A 27,657-nucleotide genomic window follows, 5' to 3' on the forward strand; every position below is an offset into this window, starting at 1 on the left:
AACAATCTAAAGGGTCCCAGTTTGGGGATTGGATTTTAAGAAAATCCAGTTTGGATTTTAAGAAAAATAACATCTTATAAAGTATATTTGAATTGGAATAGATTTCAGAGTTGCTATTAGAGATGCTTTTTAATTTGACTTTTTTGGTGTAGAATAATGATTAGAGAGAGTTGATATAAATTCAGTTGATGTGATATGAGTTTGACGAGGTGAATACTCTCTTGAAGGAGAAGCTTTGTCACTTATATGATTCATTGTATCCTGATTTTTATCAAAGGGTGAAAGTAAAGGAAAGCTTACGGATATTTGAAAATGTACATTTTCTGCTGAATTTATGGCTTATAAAAAATTAAATATGAAGAAATGTTATGTTGCTTTTCTGTATCTAGAGACAAAATTTCAGATTTCTTATGACTAACATGAAGCCTGATTGACTGGTCAAAATGGAATCTGAATTTAGCAGTGCTTATTGCTGAGGTACTAAAAGCTGAAATGAAATAAATCAATTGTTGCAAGTGTAAAGGGAAATTTTGAGTTAAGTTTTTTGTAGTAAAAAAGTCAGAGATAGTGATCACTGCCTCCAAGAGAGTAAAAGAGCATGTCCTTCCCAGGTGGACCTTCCTGAACAGAGCAGAATACAACTTTGAATAAAAACTAGAGAAAACAATGTTTCAAATGTTAAAACAAATGTTTCCTGATTGTCTTTCCTGTAATATGTCAGATGGGCACTGTCTGGTCATTCAGCAAGTATGGAATGCAGGCTAAGGTCATTTCAAACAGGAACAGACAGTATGCAAAAGATATGCTTTTAGGACTTTTTCTAACAATTTTGTGAGATGGAGAGATGAGAGATTGTGAGATCTCAGATGAAGCATTGCAGAAAGGCTGTCTTTCACTCGCTTGCTGCCTCAATGTTAGGATGGAATGTATGTTGAGATAGTATTTTTGATAAGAGAAGCTATCAATCACATATGCCAGGTACTGCATGTGTGTGTTAAATATATTTGCAGAACATGTGTGGTCCTACAGTCTGTGAACGAAGATGAGAAAATATATTATGTTACATCTCCATCCATGACTGGACAGAAATCCAAACGTCCATAAACTCAGTGCCAAGAATTATGCAAGCTGAATCCCATCCAGGCCAAGACAAGTGCTTAGGCAGCTAAGGTTTCCAAGTGGTCTTGGTATTCTGCCTAACTCAGGCCTACAGGTTCTGCCCTCTGACACCTAGACCTCAGCCAGTGTAGTGCTAAGCACTGCAAAAGCTAGGCCTCTTTATGAATGCAACCACAGGTCTTTAAGTGTGTAGGGGGGGAGTCTTTTTACATAGCCAAAGTATTATATACCAAGCTCTATCCAGCTTCTAAGACAAGGAGATTCAGGAAGTTTCTGGTAGCACAAAGCTTTGCTTAAACTCTAATAATTTGCCTAACTTTTAAGTTTGCCTGTGGATACAAAGCATTTTTACATGCAGCACCTTTTACAATGGCTTTTCAAATAGCATTCTAACTACACATACCTTTGTGAAATCACTTGGAATATTTATTAGTAGGTGCATTTGACAAATAGCTTTGTCCAACAGTTACTGAAGATTGCTAATCTGTGCTACTGTTTTACAGAGTATAGTGCAAACTTTTCAGTACCTCACTTTCCTCAGCAATCACTGAAGCAAAGAACAGAAATAAGATGGAAGCTTATACTCTTCCAGTCCTATGCAAGTACATGCTCTGTTTGACTGCCTGAAAACAGCTGTTGCTCTTAAACTGAAATTCTCATGCAGATCTACCTTGTGATTTAAGTCTGAAGAAGCCTGCTATCACTTCTCATACGACGACAACAGAGCAATAGTTAGTTGCAGAAGCTTGACAAGTGATTTAGAGTGCAAGATGGAACAAAGCAACAGGTATGATACTGATGCCATGAAATGCCGAAGTTAACTTCCTCCACTCCTCTTCATCGTTGTGACTTCTGGGTGAACTTCAGGCCTCTGCTCTACTTCTTTATTCTTGCTGGCGCATCAAAAGTGTTAGCTTTGACTAGTCTCTGCATTCCTCAGTAACCCTGGGCCCCTTGTTTTGAGAGATAAGCTTCTACTACAAGGTTATATTGTCCTAAAGCATTCTGTCTTAAAAAATAGGAGATGAGTTCTGACATTTAGTACTACAACTGTTGCATCTGCTCTTTGTACAGCCTTAAGGCACCCAGTCTCCTAAATTAAGCTCCTACTCTAATTTACAGTTCTAATATATTAAGCCTCTACTTCAATTAGTTTACAGCTTTAATATGTCAAACCCTACTTCAATACCCATCCTAATTTACCAAAAATATTTCCCAACCATGTGTCCTTTATTTGGTCCTGCAGCTCATGTGTCGCTTCAGCTATCTTCTTCGTCTTCTGGAGGTTTTCCCAACTGATTTAACTGATTCCAGGAGGAGGAAAGGACCCCCGACAACCATATCTTGGCTTGTGCAAATCCGCTCAGCCTTTTTTACTGCCCGCACAAGTGATAACATACCTTTTTCCCAATTGGTATATCTCTGCTCAGTATCATTAAATGAATGAGAGGAGAATTCCGAGGGTCTATCAGGGCCTTCTGGTCCCCGTTGATATAAATTAGAACATGAGAACCATGTTCACTAAATCCCCACTCAGTCTGTATAGGATCTGTCTGGTGTATGGGGGCTAAAGACTGATATATGTGAAGTTCATGAATCAGCAAGTTCAAGGCTTCCTCATGCTGAGGGGTCCACTGCCAACCAACATTTTTCTTAATCAAATTATACAGGGGTCTGCAATTATGGAATGTCCTTCTTATTCTCCAGAGCTTTACCAGCTTCTATTTTTTCCAGGATATCAGCTGGTATAGCCACGGCTCCTCCTGACCACCAAACTCCCAAAAATTTAACTTCTTGACTTGGTCCCTGACATTTAGTGGGAGGGATTTCTAATTCCAATGACGTCAGTGTGTCCCAAACCTGACTAGACACTTCTCTGACTGCCTCGTCATTATCTCCACCTATTAGGATGTCATCAATGTGTTGGTACATGTTTATCCCATCTGGTACCTTTACCTCCTTCAATATTTTCGCTAGTGCATTATGGGCAATAGTGGGAGAATGTTTGTATCCTTGTGGGAGACGATTAAAAGTATATTGCACTCCCTCCCACGCGAATGCAAATTGAGGCTTATCTTCCTCCTGAAGAGGAATCATAAAAAACATATCCTTAAGATCTAAAGTGCACATCCATGTGTGATGGTAACTTGAATCTGAGTGACCAGGTCAGCAATATTAGGAACAGCAGCCGTAAGGGGCATTACATTGCTATTAAGCCTCCTGTAGTCAATTGTGAGTCGCCATCTACCGTCCGGTTTACGTACTGGCCATACCGGAGAATTATAGAGTGTGTCCTGATTATAATACCACAGGCTTCCAGGTCTTTAATTACTTCCCTGATTCCCGTTTTGGCTGTGGCTGCTAAAGGATATTGATTAACATTTGTTACCCGAGAAGGAGGCAGCCTAATGGCAATCTCCAGCCACCGGACCTCACACGGCGGGACTCCAAAGCTCCATACCGCGCCGTCTGGCAATCTCCAGACTTTGTTTGCTAATACATCAAATCCCAAAATGTTATTACGATAGGGACCAATGACTACTTTTATCTTAGTCATTCGGCTTTCTCCTGGAAGCCAGACACGCAATGCACCAATTGGTCTGATTTCACGGACTCCGGTCACTCCTATTACATTTATCTTCTTCTGGGTGGGGACTAATCCTATCCTTTTTGCTGTTTTTTCGGTGCTAACACTTATTTGAGCTCCAGTATCAATTAGAAAATTCACAGGTATTCGTCTGGGGCCAGTAGCTAAAACAATATGTGGTTCACTTAAATGGTTAGGCCATCCTAGGTTAGATATCACATGGGTGGGTTGGCCTAAAATACACACACACCCCCCCCACCCCCCCCGCGCTTTCTAGTTTTTTAGATCAATCAAATCCTTCCTTAAGTCTGAGAAAGGGTTCCAAGGGGCAGAGACGTTATCTTTCTGTGTTTTAACAGCATCAGTACATTCTGTAGCTTTGTTAATAGGCTGCTCCACCAAGTTTACCATTATACGAATATTCTCTGTGGACTGTCCATGTAACATTGATCGGGGTATTCCTAATGCTAACGCCTTTTCCACAATTCATAACGCTGAGGGTCAAAACGAGAACTGGTTTGTCTAGGAGGACGGGGATTATTATGCCCGACAAACCGTGCCTGACGGACCCGGCGCTGTGTATTTGAACCTTCCTCTAACCAACCCATGTCTCTACCATAAATCACTCTTTCTTGTAATAGTTCCCCCCAAGTTAAAACAGGCTGCCATCGCTGGTGGGGGTTGCGAGTATTATGGTCAATTGCCTGTGAAATTTTTTCCTTTAGGTTTTGCACATACATTTTCATAGCATCAGGGAGACCTCTAATCAGTGGTTTAAGGTGCAGGCTAGAGTCACTGCACACGTGGCCAGCGCATGCAGCGAGCCTCACCAGACTCATGATCGGGCTTTGCTAACAGCGGCTGTCTGATATGTGACTACATTGGCGTACTCCCTTCTTCTTGTTTTCTTCTTCGAAGGTCAGGTTCTCATGGACACGCACAGAGTTTTTGCAGCAACAGTACTGAGGTCCTTTTTCTCGGCACGTATACTGGGTTTGGTTCAACTAGTAATTTTCCGTCGTGTCTCACTTGGACCATCCCCTATTATCCCTTACACAGCCTGTGCGAACCTCATGAAGTTCAACAAGGCCAAGTGCAAGGTCCTGCACCTGGGTCGTGGCAATCCCAGGCACAAATACAGGTTGGGAGGAGAAGGGCTTGAGAGCAGCCCTGAGGAGAAGGACTTGGGGGTGCTGGTGGACAAGAAGCTCAGCATGAGCAGGCAATGCGCGCTTGCAGCCCAGAAAGCCAACCGCATCCTGGGTTGCATCAAAAGAAGCGTGGTCAGCAGGCCGAGGGAGGTGATTCTGCCCCTCTACTCTGCTCTCGTGAGACCCCACCTGGAGTACTGTGTCCAGCTCTGGAACCCTCAGCACGAGAAGGACATGGACCTGTTGGAACGGGTCCAGAGGAGGGCCACGAAGATGATCAGAGGGCTGGAGCCCCTCTGCTACGAGGACAGGCTGAGAGAGCTGGGGCTGTTCAGCCTGGAGAAGAGAAGGCTCCGGGGAGACCTTATAGCAGCCTTCCAGTGCCTAAAGGGGGCCTACAGGAAGGATGGGGAGGGACTCTTTATGAGGGAGTGTAGGGATAGGACTGAATAGTGGTGGGATGTGACTCAGGGCATTTTGTTTGTTAAAGGCACCATTCGGGTTTCCGGTTCTGATTGTAATGCAGTGTTGAGACCACCCCAGGCTGAGCCATTTCCACAGCTCCCCCCAAGTTATCTCTGCATAGATAGGCATCAATAAGCATCTGCCGAGGCGAGATGGAGCTGAGTCGAATGACAACTCCCTGCATCTCGCCTTTTGTGTTCTGAAACCGGTTTGGCCAGGTGCTCCCATTCAAACATCAAGGAGATTTTAAACACAGAAATAATGTAAAAAGAAGGTTTTTCTCCTCCAAGATGAGGTGGGTTTTTTTTGACTATATAGGCATTTATATAATATAGAATCATAGAATGGTCTAGGTTATAAATGGAAACATCTTCTTCTAAGCTAGGATACAGGTCTGTTGCAAAAAATTTGTCCGTATTAAAGTGATATAACTTTGAGCTTTAACCCAATAGTTCAATTAAAACTCAGTGAATAATCCTTGATTTCATCTATATCCAATTCCCTCCCCTATTTAAATGAGTTATCCGATTATTATAAACTGAATATACATACCCTATCTTATCCCAAGGTCTAGCATCCAGTGCTTTTTCACTGTGAGCAGCATTTTTGGAGCCCATCACTGGGAGCAGTCTAGAAAGCTTTAAAACAAATACCTTAAGTTTAACATAGGAATCTAGAGACACTCCAGTGAAGAAGAAAAGCACAACACAGCCCCTTTTTCTATAAAGACACAGTTTTATATGGGCAGAATCAACAGTGAAATAATCTACAAGAGCAGGAAAAGCTAAATGAAGACGTTCTAGCAGTATAAAATTGGTCCTTACAAATACATGTGAGAGAGGCTACAAGTGCTTCCCCAACATGAAAGTCCATGGGCCGGGCTGGACCATGAGCAGCTATTGGCCTCACTCAGTGGCTGCAGCACATCTGTGGCGTCTTTCGACTCTTGGCCTTCTTAATTACGCTACCAAAATTCACTGTTTCCATGCTGTTTTCACTTGCTAATTAAAGAGTAAGGTGTGTCGTTTTCTCTTTGTATTGTCTAATTTAAACTAATGTGCCACTAGAGGGAGCATACATCTGTATCTGTATCTTGGGCACGGTTGCTGGTGCATCAAGCAGCCAAGCGTATATCAGGCAGTCCTTATCCGGGGGCCACAGCCTTTTCAAACTCCTTCAGTAAATCTACGCTAGAGACCATTCCTTCTTTATTACTTGTCTTTAATATTTTTGTCTCTCTAGAGGAATTTCCTGTTTGCATTTTGCTCATTTTCCAGGGCTTTGCATCCACTACAGGGAGGTATGCACAAAGAGTATATTGATTTTATTAAACTCCGTCACTGCCAGTGAGAGCAAACAAAGATTTAGAAATAGAGTGCATTTACTGCAGGTAAAAATAATCGATGAACACCATTTAAGAGCCACTTTTAATAAGATGGGAAATAAAATCAGAGAGACTCGGGATTTCATTTTAAAACGAAAAATAACAAGATTGCTGATGAAGTTAAAGTTCAATGACAAAACTAGGACCCATTTGTTACAGCAACATGCTGCCATTGAGCCAGTAGAATAAAAACCACTGCCAAACCTGATTCAAACAGCCAGAAAGGGCTACTAGAAAAAGACAACATTGGCCCAAGGATAAGGAAGATAAAGGCAATTAGGGATCACACAGGTGTCATACACATCACATAGCAATTTCAGATATACATATGCTATGTATTGATTAGACAGTATTTTATGAATTTTTCCATCCCTGGAAACATTCAAGGTCAGGTTGGACATGGCTCTGAGCAACCCGATCTAGTTGAAGATGTCCCTGCTCATGGCAGGGGGATTGGACTAGATGACCTTTAAAGGTCCCTTCCAACCCAAACTATTCTATGATTCTGTGATTCTACAATGTCTCCCATACCTGTATGCTCTTTAATTCTTACCTATAAGCTCTCAGAGGCTCATCATCCATCCCCAGACAGAGCTCCATACGTTCCAGTTGTTCTCTAACTTAAAGGGCAACTCCCCCTCCTTGTCTTCCTGTACTGTCTTTCCTAAAAAGCCTGTATCCCTCCATTGCAACACCCCAGTCTTGGTAGCCATGCTACAACATCTCTGTGATCTCAACAGGCTCATAGCCCTGCAACTGTGCACAGATCTCTAATTCCTTATGTTTATTCCCCATGCTGCATGCATTAGTGTACAGGCACTTTAGAGAGGCACCCCAGCATGCTAATTTCCCAGAAAGGATTTTGAGGATTTCTTGTAGACACTTCCTTGCTTACATGCAAATGCTGTATGTTACCCCACTTAAGCCCCATTTTTTTGGTTTTGGGTTCCTTTTCTGTCACCCCAGGCCCCCCTCCTTGTCTTCCTTGCCTCTTCGTTATTGCTAACAGCAATTTACTCTTCTTTATTGACAACAGCTCCTGCCTGACTTCCCCTTAGGCATGGCTGGGAAAACTTTACTGTTTTACTCTTGCAGCTTCAGATATGACCTTCTGCCTCAGCCAGCATGGCTCTGAGTTGGTGGATTGCCTGGATGCAAGCTGGGAGCTCTGCGATACATCCAGTACTGACACCATCTCCATTTACTCTCATTTATTTTTATCTTTGGCTTTCTTCGGTGTACATGCTTTTCTGTGTAGCTAAGGAAGATAATCACAGCATAAACCCAGTAGTTAATGGCCTGTCGATATTTTTAGCATGATGGCAAATTGTCCAGAGTCTATATTTTGACTAAATACACACTGTGCAGATCAAAAAAAAATCATTTATGTTCCACGTAGGAAGGTCTCCGTCAAATCAAAAATATATGGCTATTGCCACCTCTTTGTCCAATTTATAAAGTCAATTCAGGAATCTATTTTGGTTATTTCCTTTAGAAAATATTCATATTTTCTATATTAGTAACAATTTAAACTACTAGTATAACATTGAGATAAATATTACATATTTTCTGTATTCTAGACTGTCAGAGTGTGGGGTTTTTACTATAAATTTTAAGTCAAAACTACACTAATTTTAATTTCTCCAAAATGATTGTAGCAAACTGCATCCAGGTCAATTTTTCCCAGTCCCATAACTGTGTTTAAGGACTTCAAGGATCGGGTCCATAACAATAGTTTTCATTGTCACAGAGATAAGAACACAAGGATTTTCATCATGGATTTTGTTGCATCATCTCATTATTCAGTTCCTGCAGAGACATGTTTGAGAGGATCAAAGTTTCCAAGTGTTTTCATGGCAAAACTGGGCAACAGTCAACTATTTTGAAAATCCATAACAGGGATTCATACTGAGACTTTTAAAAATGCAAAAATCTAGAAGATTGCTTAAAAAAAAACCCAAAGATTTAATGTGCATTTTAAACATCCTCTGGTTGCCCAGAGAGGTGGCGGATGCCCCATCCCTGGAAACATTCAAGGTCAGGTTGGACGGGGCTCTGAGCAACCTGATCTAGTTGAAGATGTCCCTACTCATGGCAAGGGGGTTGGACTACGTGACCTTTAAAGGTCCCTTCCAGCCCAAACTATTCTATGATTCTATCCAAAGGAATGGCTGTACCTTGTTAGCTATATTCATAGCGCATTAATCCATAACATCAACCAAAAGGGAGCTGATGAAATAGCATAACTATTTATAACCTTGCAACTAGGTGTTACACTCTGGATTAACCAGGAGTTAAGAATTTATGTAAGATCAGTAACTTTTTTCATTGAATGTCCTTGTCAATATGATTATTGACAAGATACTGATTACCTATCTTAGGTTTTAGTTCATTGCCTTCTTCAGCAGAAGAGAGCTCTTCAAGAAGCACAGATCAAAATAAGAGCGCTGAGAACATAATTCCTTCATGGTTTACTGGTTAAGCTCTTTGGGAAGTGGAACAGGCTTCCCTGATTCAGCATTTTGCCTTGTTTTGCTTGTTTTCACAGTAATGCAAATTTATGAAAATCAGGGCATTGAATGTTGCAACCTCAGAGTCCGTCTTTAACTCATATCATTGCTTACTTCCTTCAGTATTTTAGGATCTTGAACCTCTAAGATGTCAGTCTTTCTGCCAAACATTAATAAGCACCGTTTGATTTCTGTAAACTCAAGTCAGTGAGAGCTGAATAGCATTCAACACAGGAGGCATTCAGTAGTTTGCATATTTGGGCCATAGGCATGTAAGGGAAACTAATAGTGCTCGGCTGATTTCTTGCAAAAGTAGGATTTTTTCTCTGAAACAAAAATGCAGCATGGAGCAAATTGAGGAAATAAATGTTGTGTCCCTTATGATGAGCAGAGAGAACTCTTTTTTTTTCTGTATGGTTGGTGTTTGGGCTGCATCATGCCCATCACAGGGCATTCAAAGATGAAGGCCTAAATTTCTCAATTGAGGAGGAAAAAAGGTAAAGCTTATCAACTAGACGATCTTTAAGGTCCCTTCCAACCCAACCCATTCTATGATTTGATGATCCTATGATTCTATGAACTTGTCTACCTTGTCATATTTATTCTGGGTAGCTTGCCACCCTATTCTCAATTAAATCCTGACAAAAAACCCACAACATTTGATATGACAGCATTTGAGGAATTAAGAACTAATAATTTTTCAGCACACACATGAAAATCAATACTTATTTGCTTGGGAAAAAAACCCAGCCAATTGAAAACAAAATTATTTGGAATGCGGCAAGTCTGTGGCACACCAAGTGATACATTTATTAAATCAGAAATTGAACCTCCGATTCCTCACTGAACCGAGGAAAAGAACAAGTCTGTGATTCCAAAAGATCAAGCTTAGCACCGATTTAATTCCTACCTTGATTCATGCTCAAAATAAACTGCTACGTCTCTATGCTGGAGAAATCTCTTTTCAGATCTAGCATTGGATATTTTGCTATCTTTAAGGACTCATTGCCTTCTCCTACCCTGAAATTTGTCTGTATGCAGATGCACATTTCTGGTTTTAGTGGTTAAGTCCCTCCACAATCCCCTCTGTTGTGTGTATGTGGTATTAGGTCCTTCCTCTCTACAATTCAAAAATGTTTTTTGGCAAAACTTAAGTCATATTACCAGTGTCAGTGAGACTCTCCAAGAACCTGCCCTCTAAGAAAGTCACCTGGGTAAAGTGCTTTTAGTTTTCAGTCAGGCAGGAACCAGGTTCACAAGCCATGCTATGTGATTTACTTGTATCGATTACCTTCATATTAAATGCATAAGACAGTGTTATACTGCTTCTCTGAATAAACTTCAACTTTGGTTTGTTTTTTCTCTTTCTCTGTTTGTCTTTCTCTCTCTGGTCCCATTTTGGCATCCAGGATCATTTTCTCTTTGACAAGCCAGTGTCCCCTTTGCTAACATGTGCTGGGATGGCACGTGACTGGCCAGATGCCAGAGGAATCTGGTATGTTGTGTGACATGTAGAAGCTTGTGTCATGTTTGAAAGACCATATTACAAGTCTCCTCGCTTGTCCTAACCCCACAGTCACTCTGCACTGATACTCACAGCATGTTCAGTTTGTTTTTACAACTTTTTTGCAGTGCTTTTAATAATTAAATTTTTAAAAAAAAGTAAGACCTTTATATTCATATAGGCGGCGCAGGGGCACGGGGAATGGGGCTTGCGGTCAGTTCATCACACGTCTCTGCCACTCCTTCCTCTTCATACTGTTCCCCTGCTCCAGCGTGGGATCCCACCCACAGGAGACAGTCCTTCACAGACTTCTCCAACGTGGGTCCTTTCCCCCGGGCTGCAGTTCTTCACGAGCTGCTCTAGCATGGGTCCTTTCCACAGGGTGCAGTCCTTCAGGAACAGACTGCTCCAGCATGGGTCCCCTGCATTTTTTTTTGCAATTTTTGAAATGATTAATTAAAAAAAAATTAAAAATGTACAACCTTTATATTCATATAGGCAAAGATGCAGCAAAGATGCAGCAAAGATGCAAGGGTTGTTGAAGTGTTAGAAACCATGGAAGTGCTTGAAAGAAGTCACATAGGAATTAGGGCTTCTCCCACAAAAAAGGTGGCAAGATCAATAGCCCACCTGAAGTGCATCTACACCAACGCACGCAGCATGGGCAACAAACAGGAGGAGCTGGAAGCCATTGTGCAGTGGGAAAACTATGATATAGTTGCCATCACAGAAACATGGTGGGATGCAATACAACTGGAGTGCTGGAATGGATGGCTATAAACTCTTCAGAAGGGACAGGCAAGGAAGGAGAGGTGGTGGGGTAGCTCTGTGTGTTAGGGAGTGTTTTGGCTGTCTAGAGCTTGACGATGCTGATGAAAGGGTCGAGTGTTTACAGGTAAGAATCGGGGAAAGGCCAACAAGGCAGATATCATGGTGGTCTTCATCCAACGAGGATGAAGAGGCAGATGAAATACTCTATAAGCAGTTGGGAGAAGTCTCACAATCGCTATCCCTTGTTCTCATGGTGGAATTTAACTTACCAGATGTCTGCTGGAAATACAATACAGTGGAGAGGAAACAGTCTAGGAGGTTCCTGGAGTGTGTGGAAGATAACTTCCCAACACAGTTGGTGAGTGAGCTAACTAGGGAAGGCACCCCACTGGACCTGTTGTTTGCGAACAGAGAAGGACTTGTGGGGGATGTGAGGGCTGGAGGCTGTCTTGGGCACAGCAATCATGAAATGGTAGTTTTCAATTCTTGGAGAAGCAAGAAGGGGGGTCAGCAGAACTGCCACCTTGGACTTCCGGAGGGCAGGCTTTGACCTGTTTAGGGGCCTGGTTGACAGAGACCCTTGGGAGGCAGTCCTGAAGGGCAAAGTAGTCCAAGAAGGCTGGACGTTCTTCAAGAAGGAAATGTTCAAGGTGCAGGAGCAGGTCATCCCTATGTGCCAAAAGACGAGCCCGCTGGGAAGAAGACCAGCCTGGCTGAACAGAGAACTTTGGCTGGAACTCAGGAAAAATAAGAGAGTTTATGACCTTTGGAAGAAGGGGCAGGCAGCTCAGGAGGACTACAAGGATGTTGTGAGGTTACGCAGGGAGAAAATTATAAGGGTCAAAGCCCAACTAGAACTTAATCTGGCTACTGTCGTAAAAGACAATAAAAAATGTTTCTATAAATGCGTTAGCAACAAAAGGAGGGCTAAGGAGAATCTCCATCCTTTATTGGATGCGGGGGGGAAACATAGTGACAAAGGATGAGGAAAAGGCTGAAGTACTTAATGCCTTCTTTGCCTCAGTCTTTAATAGTAAGACCAGTTGTTCTCTGGGTCCCCAGCCCCCTGAGCTGGAAGACAGAGACATGGAGCAGAATGAACCCCCCATAATCCACAGGGAAATGGTGAGTGACCTGCTGCACCACTTAGACATGCACAAGTCTATGGGGCCTGATGGGATCCACCCAAGTGTACTGAGGGAGCTGGCGGAAGCACTCACCAAGCCACTTTCCATCATTTATCAGCAGTCCTGGCTAACCGGGAGGTTCCAGTTGACTGGAAGATAGCAAATATGATGCCCATCTACAAGAAGGGCTACAAGGAGAACCCGGGGAATTACAGGCCTGTCAGTCTGACCTCGGTGCCGGGGAAGGTTATGGAGAAGCTCACCTTGAGTGCTATCACGCAGCACGTACAGGACAACCAGGTGATCAGGCCCAGTCCACGTGGGTTTATGAAAGCCGGGTCCTGCTTGACTAACCTGATCTCCTTCTATGACAAGGTGACCCACTTAGTGAATGAGTGAAAGCCTGTGGATGTTGTCTACCCAGATTTTAGTAAAGCTTTTGACACTGTTTCCCATGGCATTCTCCTGGAGGAACTGGCTTCTCATGGCTTGGACAGGTGTGATCTTTGCTGGGTTAAAAAATGGCTGGATGGTGGGTCGCAAAGAGTTCCGGTGAATGGAGTTAAATCCAGTTGGCGGCCGGTCACAAGTGATGTTCCCCAGGGCTGAGTACTGGGGCCAGTTCTCTTTAATATCTTTATCAATGATCTGGAGGAGGGGGTTGAGTGCACCCTCAGTAATTTTGCAGACGACACCAAGTTGGGTGGGAGCGTTGATCTGCCTGAGGTTAGGAAGGCTCTATAGAGGGATCTGGAGAGGCTGGATCAATGGACCGAGGCCAGTGGTATGAGGTTCAACAAGGCCAAGTGCCGGGTCCTGCACTGGGGTCACAACAAGCCCATGCAGCGCTACAGGCTTGGGGCACAGTGGCTGGAAAGCTGCCTGGCAGAAAAGGACCTGGGGGTGTTGGTCAACAACAGGCTGACTATGAGCCAGCAGTGTGCCCAGGTGGCCAAGAAGGCCAACAGCACCCTGGCCTGTATCAGCAATAGTGTGGCCAGCAGGAGTAGGGAAGTGATCGTCCCCCTGTACTCAGCAGTGGTGAGGCCCCACCTCGAGTACTGTGTCCAGTTTTGGGCCCCTCACCACAAGAAAGACATTGAGCTGCTGGAGTGTGTCCAGAGAAGGGCAATGAAGCTGGTTAAGTGTCTAGAGAACAAGTCTTATGAGGAGCGGCTGAGGGAGCTGGGGTTGTTTAGCCTGGAGAAAAGGAGGCTGAGGGGAGACCTTATCGCTCTCTACAACTACCTGAGGAGGTTGCAGCGAGGTGGGGTTTGTTCTCTTCTCCCAAGTAACAAGCGATCGGATGAGAGGAAATGGCCTCAAGTTATACCAGGGGAGGTTTAGGATGGATATTAGGAAAAAATTTCTTCACGGAAAGGGTTGTCAAGCATTGGAACAGGCTGCCCAGGGAAGTGGTTGAGTCACCATCCCTGGAGGTATTTAAATGACGTGTAGATCTGTCACTTAGGGATGTGGTTTAGTGGTGGACTTTGCAGTGCTAGGTTAATGGTTGAATTTGATGATCTTAAGGGTCTTTTCCAACCTAAATGATTCTACGATTCTATTTAAACAATCATTGATATCAGCAACACAATGTAGCATCATAAACATGGCTCCTTCTATGGGTTTTTTATATCTGTTTTTCCTATTTCAAGATAAAAATTTGATTTGAGAAAGAGCCAGTGAATCACTATGAAATCAGCAGGGTGAGGTTACAAATACAGCCTAAAGCTGGAATGTAGCAACACTCTCAGCTAGGAACCACTGGCAATACAGTTGCAGGATATTGCACTGTAAATACCTTCCCCTCCTCCACACTTCTGAGAGACAGAATGTTATTTTAATTCCCCAAGCTGAAAGTGATCCTTTCTTTCCAAATAAACTGGACAAAGACTGGATACAGAAATAGTTGAATTTCCTTTTTGGTTTAGGTCTGTTTCTTCTTTTACAACCTTAATATTTTTTGTGCTTGAATAGAATATTTTTAGAGGAAGGGACAATAGCCCCCAGTACAGTGCACGCACACCCCCCCTATCACATGATAGAGCACGAGCTCTCCACGGGGTCACAGCCTCCTTCAGGCATCCACCTGCTCCAGCATGGGGTCCTCCACTGGCTGCAGGTAGATATCTGCTCCACCGTGGACCTCCATGGGCTGAAGGGGACATCCTGCCTCACCGTGGTCTTCACCAGGGGCTGCAGGGGAATCTCTGCTCTGGCACCTGGAGCACCTCCTCCCCCCACTTCTTCACTGACATTGGTATCTGCAGAGTTGCTTCTCTCACATATTCTCGCTCCTCTCTCCTGGCTACTGTCGTGCACCAGTTTTTTCCCCTTCTTAAATATGTTATCACAGAGGTGCTACTACCATCGCTGAATGGCTCAGCCTTGGCCAGCGGCGGGTCTGTCTTGGAGCGGGCTGGAACTGGCTCTCTCCGACATGGGGGAAGCTTCTGGCATCTTCTCACAGAAGCTACCCCTGTAGCTCCCCCCACTACCAAAACCTTGCCATGCAAATCCAATACATGAGCAGATACCCTCTTCCTCTACATACCCTTACAGATACTACTCCCAGCTCTACAGCAACACAGACAGCACATTCACCTGAGCATGTTTTGATTTTTTTCTTTGGAGAAAAACTGGCATTTTGAAAGATTACTGTGAAACCCTGAATATGTTTCAATATGCAGAAGAGAAGCAAAGGGACTGTAACTGTGCTATTTTTCCAAGATGCTTACAACATTGAATAGTGGTGAGCACTGAGAAGATTTTACTCAGGGTGGCAATACATCCTAGGCACTTGGATGACTAGTGCTGGAGCCTGGTCCTTATTACCTGGGACCTGAAAGCTGCAGGAAAAGACTGGAATAGGCCATGCTGGGCAGGTTTCTGTTGGATACAGAATATCAGCAAACTGATGTTTGTTACTGCTGATTTTTGGTCCAGCTTGCTGCAGCCTAAGGCCACAAGCCAGAGGTGGTGCCTGAGGAAAACACCAGAGAAGTGACCTGGTGAACTCTCCAGGGCTAAAAAAGTCTGAGGGTTTGAGATGACATGGTAAAGAAGTTTGTCTGAAAACCAGTCCTGGACAGAGAAGAGACAGCTCCCATACAGAGATGACAATGGGTTCCAGATGACAGGTCAAGTGGCAGACTTCAGAGACTGAAGCCATTTGCAGCTGCCTACTCTAGTTAACTATTGAACTTACCATGGTGTTGAATGCTGAAAAACTAATGAGCACTTTTCAGCACCTTCCCTTCAGACTGACAGATTTTGCTTGTCTGGACAGTCACTTGAGAGAAGTGCTTCTGTGAATGTAAATCAGGTGCTCATAGAAGACTGCATAAATACGGGCACATACAGGGTAGAATTAAGGATTTGTGCTTTTTGCATTATTCAAGTAATACTTTCCTTATCATCAGCCAAGAAAGAAAGGTTCAAAGCCTACATAAAGCTTGCTGAGATGACAAAGGGAAAAGGGAAGCAGTCCCTACAAAGTGGTTGTCCTACTAAAGCTGCACTAAGACTAGTTTCTGTCAGTGCAACCAGGCATCTAGAGAGACGTAAGGTATCAGGCAGTGTTTTATTACACAAGATATTTATACAGAGATATACAGAGGTGCTTTCTGTCAAAATGGCAGCCATATTTACCATCATTAACAGTCATCAGCCGCAAGATCATTTCTTACCAAACTGAGGTAATGGTGGTGGTACTTTAATGTCTTGACCTCTTTCCAGTTTCTTCTCACAGTCAACTAGATAGTTGACCCCATCAATGACAAGCTGAACTAGTTCTACCTACAACAACAAGAAAAACAACAATAATAAAAGATTTTGGTAACGCTGTTAATAGAGGAAGGAAAAAATTGACTTGTACAGCAAAGACAGCAAGTAAACCCAGACCCAAGGAGGGCCATAGAGTCCTTGGCATAGAGATCACACATGCTGTGGTACAGGGAGTATGGGTCGTGCACTGGTCCAGTGGAAGCCCATAGTAATTCCCTTCTCCCTACCCCTTCTCCTATTCATGCTGAGTTTAGCCTTCTGACAATAAAATTTTTCAAATAGGCCCCTAAAGGTATTTCCACCAAATTCTGCTCCTACACATATCCCCATATAAACAAACAGAAGTGCTTAAATAAAATGTTTAGGCATGAGTTTAGAGACCTATCTCAAATGTGACCACTCTGAGGGTACAAGATCCTTCCCAAACATTTGCTGAGAACTACAGCCTGGCACAGCCATTGGTTCCTGTCTGCTGTGTTCTCAGCATCCATATATTAGGACAAAGAAACTGAAAAGGCAGTGCCATGGATGTTCAGAGTCACCAGGCAGTTCTCTCTGAAGCAACAAATGCCAGTGTAAGTAAAGAGGCTCTGGTATTTTGCCAACAGCATCTTGTGAGGTTTGGATTAATGCCTTTATCCAAATGCCTTTGGGCTCAAAAGCTATTGAACATTGGTCTGACATTTGGCAAATGACTTCAGAGACTACTGGCACTTTGTCTTTCTTCTGTAGAAAGGGGGGGGAGTTGTGTTTTCTTGATGGATAGGAATGAAAGATATGAGTAGTACTGAAATGATTTGAAGAATCATGCTGAGCCCTCCCTTACTGTTTAGCATGCCTAAAGAAACTGTACATATGAGCTTATTTTGTGGTGTTTTAGAGTGATGTTTTCCTATATCCTGTGAAACACAACAGCTTTATTCAATATACAGTCAGTACTGTAGAAGAAAGAATGCACTGCATCCAAATGGACACCAGTTAATTGCAGAGGATAATCCATTCTTACGTATGATAGAGGCATCTGTGCAGTGCCTAGCATTTGCATTCATGCTGGTACATTTCTAGGGTTTACCAGATGTTATAATTCTGGAAAATTAGGCTAAAAGGGATTGTGAGAAACCTTCTGTCCTATCTGCTTGCCTTAGGAAGGTTCAAGACTTTCAGAGAGGATGTGATAATGCGTACTCTTTTAGGTAACAATTTCTTCTAAAAGAATCTGGCTTACTGAAATATTTTCCAATCATACTAACTCTTTTTTTTTTATTCTGACTGAAATCTCACATGTAAGACAAGTCAAAATCAGATCTGTTCTATTCAGGAGATCCCTGGATAGTATTTACATTGTTGGTGCTTTTTCTGTTTGGTTGTAGACACAATGAACAGAATGCCTCAGATTTATCGTTTTCCTAGAACAAATCTCTTAATCAGATTTAAATAGGCAGTGGGGAACTAATTGGAAGATCACTGACATAAAATATCCTCACAGATTTCCAACAGACTTTTGATCAGGTTTCCCAGTGCCTGCTCCCTGACAAAGCAGGTTTAACTTATCAGAATAATACTGGATATGCTTCTGAACACAATCCAATATGTTTGCCAGCACAGCTCTCAATGGCCCTAGAGCACAAACTGTCCCTTGCTCTGCTTGCTGACTTTCCACTCTACCAGGAAGGCATATGCTCCTCTCCTGGCAAACACTGTGTCATGGTTTGGGGCAGACTGGCTGAACTGGCAGACACTGAAACAAATGACAGATGCTGTCCCCCACCTCCCCCCAGGACACACTGGAAAGAAGCTCCCAAGAGCTGTGTTTCCAGCTGCAGCTTCAGGAACAGTCATTATCGTAACACCGTTTTGAGTCCATACAAATTCCGAAGAGGAAAAAGTGCTTAACCCCCCTGTTTTCTGGACTGTCAGCAGAAGGCCAGCTCAGCTCCTCTTTAATGGTCACTTGCAGCTGCCAAGGGAGGCAGTCTCACCTCCCTTGCTGTGTGTTTCCAGTTCCCTTGTGCTCTCAGGAGAATTTATGTGAGCAGTCAGCTGAAAACTAATTGGAATGGGGGTGCAAGGAGGGGAAGAGACACACTCATTTCCCCAATTCTGTGGTACCATCAGCCCTGAATGCTCCTGGATGCATGGAGTAGGAGGGAAGTGAGGGTTCTTTCACATGACTGGGGACTAGACTTTTGGACACAGCCATTTAGACTGACTGGCTGATAGAGCTCATCAAACTGTCTTATACTTCTTCAAAGACATGGCTCACTCCACCTGCAGCACCACACATTCCCCTGCAGATGATCATGAGTTTCTCATTCCCTACAATCAGGTGCCTTTATGCAGGGAAAGATGTCCTACTGTTTTATTAATATGGTGATACTGTTTTAGGTGATACTGTTTTATTAATCCCAGGAACCACATTTCTCAGGTAGAGGGACTCATCCTAAACTCACGCTGGCTTTATATCATCTATAATTCCTTTGTTTTCAGCTGACACACTCTTGATGTACACTGTAGGACTGGATTCAGACGCAGAGCAGCATCAAAATTTGCAATTCTATATTGCATAGCATAGTGGTATCTTTGTAATCTTTTTCAAAATTACTGAAGAATACAAGATATCTTGACCCCAGCATAATTCCTCCACAGGCAGTGACATGCTAGGACTCCAGGCCCCATGGCATTGTTAGCTTCACAGTAGCCAGCAAGCTATATTACAGATTTTTTTTAATCTTCATTAAATGGTTCAATAGCAATCTTTAATGACTGGTTTGTTAAAACTTAATGCAAAGACCAAATCCCATTGTCTCTGTATTGTGACAGTGACTTATTTTCAAGGGATTTGCTATTACTATAAAGCATTCAGTGGCTTAGTAGTTTATTTTACTGTCTTTTACAGACCAGCTGTGTTGGAAAATCAGAGGTCTGAATTTGCAACCTCCAGGAGAAAAATAATTTCATATTAAGTTTGTGTTGACCAGTAACTGAAACAAAGGAAAAATGCAAACAATTTTATCTTGTGCCTTTAGGAATACAATTCAGTTCTGTAAACACATTTACCACATAATGGAATTTATTTTATTATATACTGAAAAAATATGTCCAATAATAAACATTTATATCCCTTTGAGTTTGCCTTGTCTTATTTAGATTTAAAAATCTACAAGGTAGGGAATGTATCTTATCTATTGGCTTAATTCTTTGAATCCTCACTACATGAGGCACCACTGACTTCAGTGGAGGTCTTCATATAAGCAAAATATATAGGTTCAAGCCATCTGTCAGTAGAACTCATTAAATAATCATGCCATGAAATCCTTTTTATATTATTAGTGTTATTTTAGTATAAAGCACACATGGTGATGTTTCAGATATTAATAAATGACTATATATTTAGGGCTAGATCCAAAGGAAGTTAGCTACCTACTTGCCAGCATAGGCATCAACATCCAAAATTTAAATTCTCCAAACCCCTGTCCAAACACACCTTGTCTGTGAAGACATTTAATAGGATGTCCAAATAAGAAAGGACAAAAGACCTGCATTTGCTCTGTCCCATAGGCAGAAAATGCAGGGTGAGCAAGAAAGGGAATCCAACTGGATGGATGTGAACCAGTTTTAATCTAGTTGCAGTCTAAGTCCATTATCCCAGGATTCTATTTGTGTTATGAAACCATGGCAAGAATCAGTCTCAACTCAGGTGCTGTGCTGCAGTAATAGGACCAAACTGTATACATACCTAAGCTGCTAAAGCCTCTCAGTGCTATGCTGGTCTGAGGGTGACAGAGCACTGGAACAGACTGCCCAGAGAGGTGGTGGAGTCTCCATCTCTGAAGACATTCAAAACCCGCCTGGACGTGTTCCTGTGCAACCTGCTCTAGGTGAACCTGCTCTGGCGGGGAGGTTGGACTAGATGATCTCCAGAGGTCCAACCCCTACCATTCTGTTATTCTGTGATAAATATACCTTGACAGGACACTCTGTTTTGCAGTGGAGTTTTAACTTTGCAGCAGGCCCCAATGTAATTAAAATTTTGCTGCTATGCACGCAGGCAGCCTTTCAAATCCTGAACCATACAAGCAGGTTGGCATCTGAGACCAAACCCTGTTTTGTGTTGTTAGTAGAGTCCAGTGGAGTAAGAGTCCTCAGGAGACATCTATCCTGCTAGGGCCTGCCCAATTGACCATAACTGAGAGGTTAGAGCACTCATGTGGGAAGTGAAAGACATGTTTGAAGGAAGATTTGAACCTATATTGCCTATCTACTAGAAAAGTGCTCAAATCCCTGGGCTTACAGGGTCTTGCGAGGTTAATTTTTATATCTCGGTTGTTCTTGACATGTCCAAGGATGAACATAGCCCTGATCTCAGTGAGGAAAGGGAAACTGTATAGCTGTGCTACAGGATTTAGTATATGACTTGGAGTAAGGATTTGGCTCAGGTAGAGCTAATGGAAGTGGGCTACAACTATTTCACACTGGTTTCACACCTACTGTTTTTTTCCTCATTCACCTGTAGATTAAGTATTATACAATATTTAAATATTAAACTGGAAAGAGGTCTGGGACCTGAGTCTTCCAGGAGAGCAACTCCACCATCTGTCACCTGACAATAAGGGGACACCATCAGACTCTAGGGTCATTTCCACTCTCTTTCTGGCTCAGTGAATATGCATTCAAACTGAAATAGCTACAGACCAACAGGGAGGGCTCAGACATGACAATTCAAATCTCTGCTCTACAGAAGGCAGAGGACTGATTTAAACCCAGCTCTCTTGCATTCTGTGCTTAGTGTGACATTGCACATGGTAAGATAGCACCAACCCATCCTCCTCCATTATTTTGGTGTGAAAGGACTGGCTTAGTCCTGCTGTCTAACTGTAGATGTGGTGGGTTGACCTTGGCTGGCTGCCAGGTCCCCACCAAGCTGCTCTATCACTCCCCCTCCTCAGCAGGACAAGGGGGGAGAAAATAAGATTAAAAACTCGTGGGTTGAGATAAAGGCAGTTTAATAAAGAAAAGCAAAGGTCACATACATAAGCAAAGGAAACAAACAAAAAACATTATTCTCTACTTCCCATCAGCAGGTGATGTCCAGCCACTTCCCAGGAAGTAGGGCCTCAGTACGCATAGCGGTTGCTTTGGAAGACAAAAGCCTTAATAATGAATGCCCCCCCTCCTCCTTTCTCTTAGCTTTTATTGCTGAGCACGATGTCATATGGTATGGAATATCCCTTTGGTCAGTTGGGGTCAGCTGTCCTGGCTCTGTCCCCTCCCAACCTCTTGCCCACCCCCAGCCTACTGGCCTTTGGGACAGGGTGTAAACAAGTCACATTTATGGAACTTGCTTACAGGTTTTTTTTCATTGTCATATTTGTCAAACACTGCATGCACAGTAGTAATTTTTCATTGTGTAAGCCTTTTCATTCGATCAAATTCACCAGGAGAAAAAACTACCATAGATCTAAAAAGTGACTCTAATATCAGAGTGAACTCAAATGGAGGGAAACTGACTTATATCAGTGCAGATCTGAGTTTAAAAGCAAGGAAAAACCAAACAGGTTACCTCTGATCGACCCATGCGGTCTAGGTTGGAGATATCATACACATCTGCTACAGCTGCTGTGTCCACTCCACCAGTGCCGCGCTTCTGCAGCCTCAGGTTCTCCAAGATTTTTGGAAACCTGGGATCCTAACAGAAGAAATAGGTTTGTGCATATTGCCTTTTGCCTTGCTTATTGTCATTATCCATGATCTAATAGCATCTCCAGAAAGACAGGCAGAGACAGTTTCCTCTGTCTTTGGACTATAGCCTGTCTTGGTGGCTGTCTGCTGAGTAGATTAATTTCCATAACGAATACAATAATTTGCAGAATAAAAGTATGCTCAATTAGTCATGCATTATGCCTGGGACCTAGTTGTGTTGCACATCATGCAAACATCCAATTGCTGTAAACTGTCATTTTTTATTTGTTTTTTTATAAATCAAAAGAAGACCTGATTTATGTCACTGGCCTTTTAAACAACATATGTACCTTGCTAAGCTTTGACAGTTTAACATGGACTCCAGCACGTAAACCAGTGCCCAGGTTGGAAGGACAAGTCAGAACGTATCCAAGACGTTCATTCCACATGAACTCCCAGCCTCGTTCTTTAATTAATCTTTCAACCTAAGAAGGAAAAAAAAAAAGAGAAAGGAAAAAGAGAGCTGCATACAAATGTCTCATCTTTTGACACTTTTTTATAGCTGAAATTCTTTTCACCTTGTATCTATGTAGATGATGAACTTTGCTATTCACAAATGGAGGTGCATAAACATATACCCAAGTAGAGTCTGGTTTGCCTCTAGCGTGAACCTTTGCATTCATCAGGCATCAAGTGAATATTACATGGATTCCTTCATTTTTTCACTACCAATAACTTGAAGGCTCTTTGGCACTTTATCACATAGCCTTAGCCCATGAAGTCATATATTTACATAATAATTATGTCTTTTACCTGGAATATAAATGATTTTCTAGGCTTGGTGCTTTTAAACAAAGGTTGCAAAGCACAAGCCTAAACATCTCAAACACTGTGGAGCAAAGGGAGTCAAAGCCTAGTTTTATATAATTTTCAAGGTGATTCTGCGATGCTAGGTGAAGGACACTTGATTTCTAAATGCTTAAATTTCACAGCCCTGCTTCCACAGTAAAAAGACTACATAGCTTCTATATAGTGCTTTTCATTAGTAGTTCTAAAACCCTATTACAAAAGAGACCGAAATCATTATCCTCAGAAATATCACAAAGGTCTATTGACCTTTGAATAAGCCACAATTCTGTCCACTCAGCTACACTTCCGAGACTTATTTCTGTGATCCCAATACAATTTCAGTTCAGTGAATTCACTGTCAGCAGAGAATCAGATACATATGCCAGCTCAGGTTCACAAGACCTCTGCAATATAGGCAAATAATTCCATTCTGCAGAAGGATACAAAATAATGGACTCTCCTGACATCATTTCTATATTTTGTGAGGACACAGAAATTGCTGGTAAGAAACTAGACCTGATTTCGTGCCTCAGGCAACTGCTCTGGCCACAGTTCCCAAAGCTATCTGACCACTTCTCATGGCAAGGTCCATAGGTCTACTTCTGTTGAACAAGAGCTAAGCACATTAGCAGAGGCAAACCTGGAAACAACATCCACAAGCTGTGTCACTTAGGCCACAATCCTGTACATTATTCGGTCTCATGGGTATGCCTGAGAAGCATACCAGATCCCAGTGAACCACTCAGATGCCAAAGAAGCATCCATTAGGCGCTTTTGTTTTTCCACGTTCCCGAACTCACTACATACTCAAAATTTCTTAGAGATGCTCTGAACTTACCTTCTTCTGGTTTTCATGGACCACTTTCATAATCAGATTTTATAGTTCTCTGGTCTCCCTACTTTGCCTTGGGCCTTTTTTTTCAGGCCAGGGCCTGTGCTGGTGGCTTTGAAGTGATATGGGAGTGCACAGTTGTATGAGCTCTACGGCAGTTGGGGTTTCCCAGAGAAACCAGAGAAAGCCAGAGAAGCTGGAGTGAAAGCTGTTTTGCCAGAGTGAGAGGAATGAAGCAAGTGTTCCAAGGAACAAAAGCAGTATGATGGATATAAACACTGTTCCTCTACATTGCAGATGAACTGAGCATGTTAAGGATCCCAATGGGGAGAAATAATTTTTTTCTGCAGCCTGAGTATTCTTTCATTCTTGGAGACAATTTGAACCCAGTTTCAACCTTACGTAACCTAACTGCTGGGATTTAAAAGACATGTAGTTGTGATGCTTAGGGATATGGATTAGTGCTGGACTTGGTGGTAGCTGTTGGACTGTGTCATGGTTTAACCCGGCAGGTAGTTAAACACCACACAGCCGTTCGTTTAACCCCCCCACAGTGGGATGGGGGAGAGAATCAGAAAAAAAAAATAAATTTGTGGATTGAGATAAAGACAGTTTGATAGGACAGAAAAGGAAGGGAAAATAATAATAATAATAATAATAATAATAATAATAATAGTAATAATAATAATAATAGAATATACAAAATGAGTGATGTACAATGCAATTGCTCATCACTTGCTGACCAATGCCCAGTCAGTTCCCGAGCAGCGGCCCCCGGACAGCTTTCCCCCTAGTTTATAAATTGAGCATGATATCATATGGTATGAAATATCCCTTTGGTCAGTTTGGGTCAGCTGTCCTGGCTGTGTCCCCTCCCAGCTTCTTGTGCACCCCCAGCCTCCTCAGCAGGGTGGTATGAGAAGCTGAAAAAAGCCTTGACTTAGCATAAGCACTGCTCAGCAACAACTAAAAAATCAGTGTTCTCAACAGTGTTCAACATTGTTCTCATCCTAAATCCAAAACACAGCAGTATACCAGCTACTAAGAAGAAAATTAACTCTATCCCAGATGAAACCAGGGATAACTCAATGATCTTAAAGGTCTTTTCCAACCTAAATGATTCTATGATTCTATGGCAATCCATCCAGGAATGATGTGGACAAGAATAGCGGAGAATACAATGTTGACACATCACCTATCCCACTTTGCCTTTTTTGCTAGTATTGCTTGTGGGAATCCTTTTTCTCTGTTAAAGCAACTTTTTCTTTGCCAGAGCAGTACACAGGCCTACACTGGGCCCAGAGCCAAATTGCTGTCATACCTGGATTGTCTAGACAAAACTGTTTTAACCCACACGTCATTCTATGAGGGCTTTTTTTTCTTTATTAATAGCTAGATCAGAATAAAATCCAGGATCCCTGGCTATCAGTCCATAGTACTTCAGTCACAAAACCCAGTATGTCCCCAAAGTTGGCAGTGAGTTCAGGAGTCCTGTGTCCGGAGTCCTGTGTACAACCTCAGCAACATCCAGTTCACTCCCAGAATCAGGGATGAGAACCAGTAAGCTAGTCATCCAAAATAAAATGCTTTATTTATGAACTCCTACAGCCTGTAGACATGAGGTGGCAAAGAAGAAAAATTTCTTTAGCCAACCAGTGCTGAAGATTGATGTCCTGGTTTCAGCTGGGATAGAGTTAATTTTCTTTCTAGTGGTTGCTGTGTTTTCAGATTTGGTATGAAAGGAATGTCAATAATGCATATTGGTTTAGTTGTTGCTAGGTGATGTTTATACTAGTCAAGGAGTTTTTTCAGCTTCCCATAGAAACTGAGAAGGAGCATAGACAGAACAATAGAATGGCCAATGGAATATTCTGTACCATAGATGTCATGCTCAGTATATAAATGGGGATTGGCTGGGGGTGGGAATCTGTGATCAATGCTCGGGTTGGGGTGGGCAACCAATTCACAGGGTGGTGAGAGTGACTTGTGTCTTGTATATTCTTTTACCATTATTGTTATTATTATTGTTATTTTACTTTTCTGTTATTGTTCTATTAAACTGTGTTTATCTCAACCTGTGAGGTTTTTTTCCCCCTTTCCCCTCCTTTTCTCCCTCTTCTCCCTACCCTTTTTGGGGGAGGAAGGGGGAGTGAGTGAGCAGCTGTGTGGTCCTATTTGCTGGCTAGCGTTAAACCACAACAGTCCTTTTTGGCGCCCAATGTGGGGCCTGATGGGTTGAGATAATGACAGATCAGATCAGAGTGCATTAGAACAAATTTGTCATAAGCATTCATTGTATTGGGTTAATAGTCACAATGTTAATTTATTTGCTCTCAAAGTTGTACTTGCTCTCGAGGTTGTGTTTTGCAATACCTTATCTGCTGTATGTGCTCCCTGATGTGCTGTTTATCATCCCTGGGAAATGGGTTAAGATTATAATTTTGCTGTGCTTTGTAGTGCAGGCTTATGATATGATGAAATTGGGTGTGCTGTGGCTGTACTTGTTAATGATTAAAAGCGATGAACCAGGCAAAACGGCAGCAGCGGTTTCATCTCTGTACTTTGGGAACCTAGTGGAAACTTTTAGCAATTACACTTTTTACCTTCTCCCCTTGGAGCACCAATCTGTGGGGGATTGGATTCCTTCATCTCCCCCTTCTTCTCCAGGCTAATTACAATAGCATTCAAGAATTTTGAATACCCTTGGGATACTCGAACCAGCATGCTTCTATTGCTAGGTGCTTCATTGCTTCTAAATATGTTTCATGTCTTGCTTAGGGTTAAACATCGGTGCATATGTGGGCACACTATCCCAACCCCTACGATGAGGGCTGCGGCTACTCCAACTCTCACGATGAGTACTGCATCTACTCCAACCCCCACAACAAGCACTGCACCTACTCCGACCCCCAAGATGAGCACTGTGGGCTGCTGAACTAGAGAACCAACCTATGCCAGTATCAGTCACCCCTATACAGAAGAAGATATACACAAAAAAAATCAGTTTGCTTAGTAAGGGATGAAGATGAACCAGGAACATCACAAGAACAGGAGGAAGAACCAGAGGTAATCAACTAATCCTTATCCTTGGGTGAGCTGCAAGATATAGAAAAAGATTTCGGTCTTCGTCCAGGTGAGCACATTATCACCTGGCTGCTCCGATGCTGACATAACGGGGTCAATAGCTTGGAATTAGAGGGTAGGGGAGCCAGGCAGCTGGAATCCCTGTCTAGGGAAGGCAGCATTGACAAGGCAATTGGAAAAAGGACACAAACCCTCAGCCTCTGGAGGTGATTTCTGTTAGCTGTGAAGGAAAAGTATCCCTTCAAGGAAGATATTATATGTCACCCAGGCAAGCGGACCATCATGGAAAAAGGCTTTGCGGGAGCTGATTTATTGTAACCTGCACAATCCACAGTCAACTACAGATCCAGATGCAGTCCAATATATCCAATGCATATGGCGGAAGTTTCGACAGAGTGCACCATCATCATATGCCAGCTCATTGGCAACAATGAGTTGGGGAGACAAAGAGGCAACAATGGTGGCCAACTCTGGCAATATGAAGAAAGTGTTTCTACTTCCCTATGGGCCTGTGTCTTGGCTGTGGAAAGACTGTCCAAGAAAAACAAAAGCCTGTTCGAAAAAGTGGTCTGGGAGCACCATCAACTCAAAGAGGATAGGTCCTACTCTCCACCTGTACGTACCAGTGTCTCAGCTATTAGGAGTAAGCATTTTTCTGCTCAGGAGAGAGGCTATAAAGAGTACACACCACGAGGCACCCTGTGGCTTTACCTCCACGACCACAGAGAGGACATGAGGAAGTGGGATGGAAAACCTACCTCCATCCTACAGGCACAGGTACATGAGTTTGTCGTGGGCAGAGTGAA

The 27,657-nt window shown here is 42.7% G+C and overlaps 1 protein-coding gene across 5 annotated transcripts in view; it reads right to left on the minus strand.

The window, feature by feature from the left end:
- The window catches only part of LOC141735561 (creatine kinase S-type, mitochondrial-like), a 111,661-nt gene that overhangs the window by 6,331 nt on the left and 77,673 nt on the right, over positions 1 to 27,657 (minus strand). For 2 of the 5 annotated variants that reach the window (XM_074568554.1, XM_074568553.1), the window contains 3 exons: positions 22,437 to 22,571; positions 21,968 to 22,093; positions 16,311 to 16,419 (listed from right to left, as the gene is read on the minus strand). In XM_074568554.1, the coding sequence (XP_074424655.1) occupies positions 16,311 to 16,419; positions 21,968 to 22,093; positions 22,437 to 22,571 (370 nt within the window). Of the gene's footprint in view, positions 1 to 10,833; positions 11,143 to 16,185; positions 16,420 to 21,967; positions 22,094 to 22,436; positions 22,572 to 27,657 lie in introns of those variants that run through there. The other 3 variants (XM_074568552.1, XM_074568551.1, XM_074568555.1) reach the window with 3 other exon arrangements.

Source organism: Larus michahellis, chromosome W (assembly GCF_964199755.1).
Source record: "Larus michahellis chromosome W, bLarMic1.1, whole genome shotgun sequence".
NCBI classification, from domain to species: Eukaryota; Metazoa; Chordata; class Aves; order Charadriiformes; family Laridae; genus Larus; species Larus michahellis.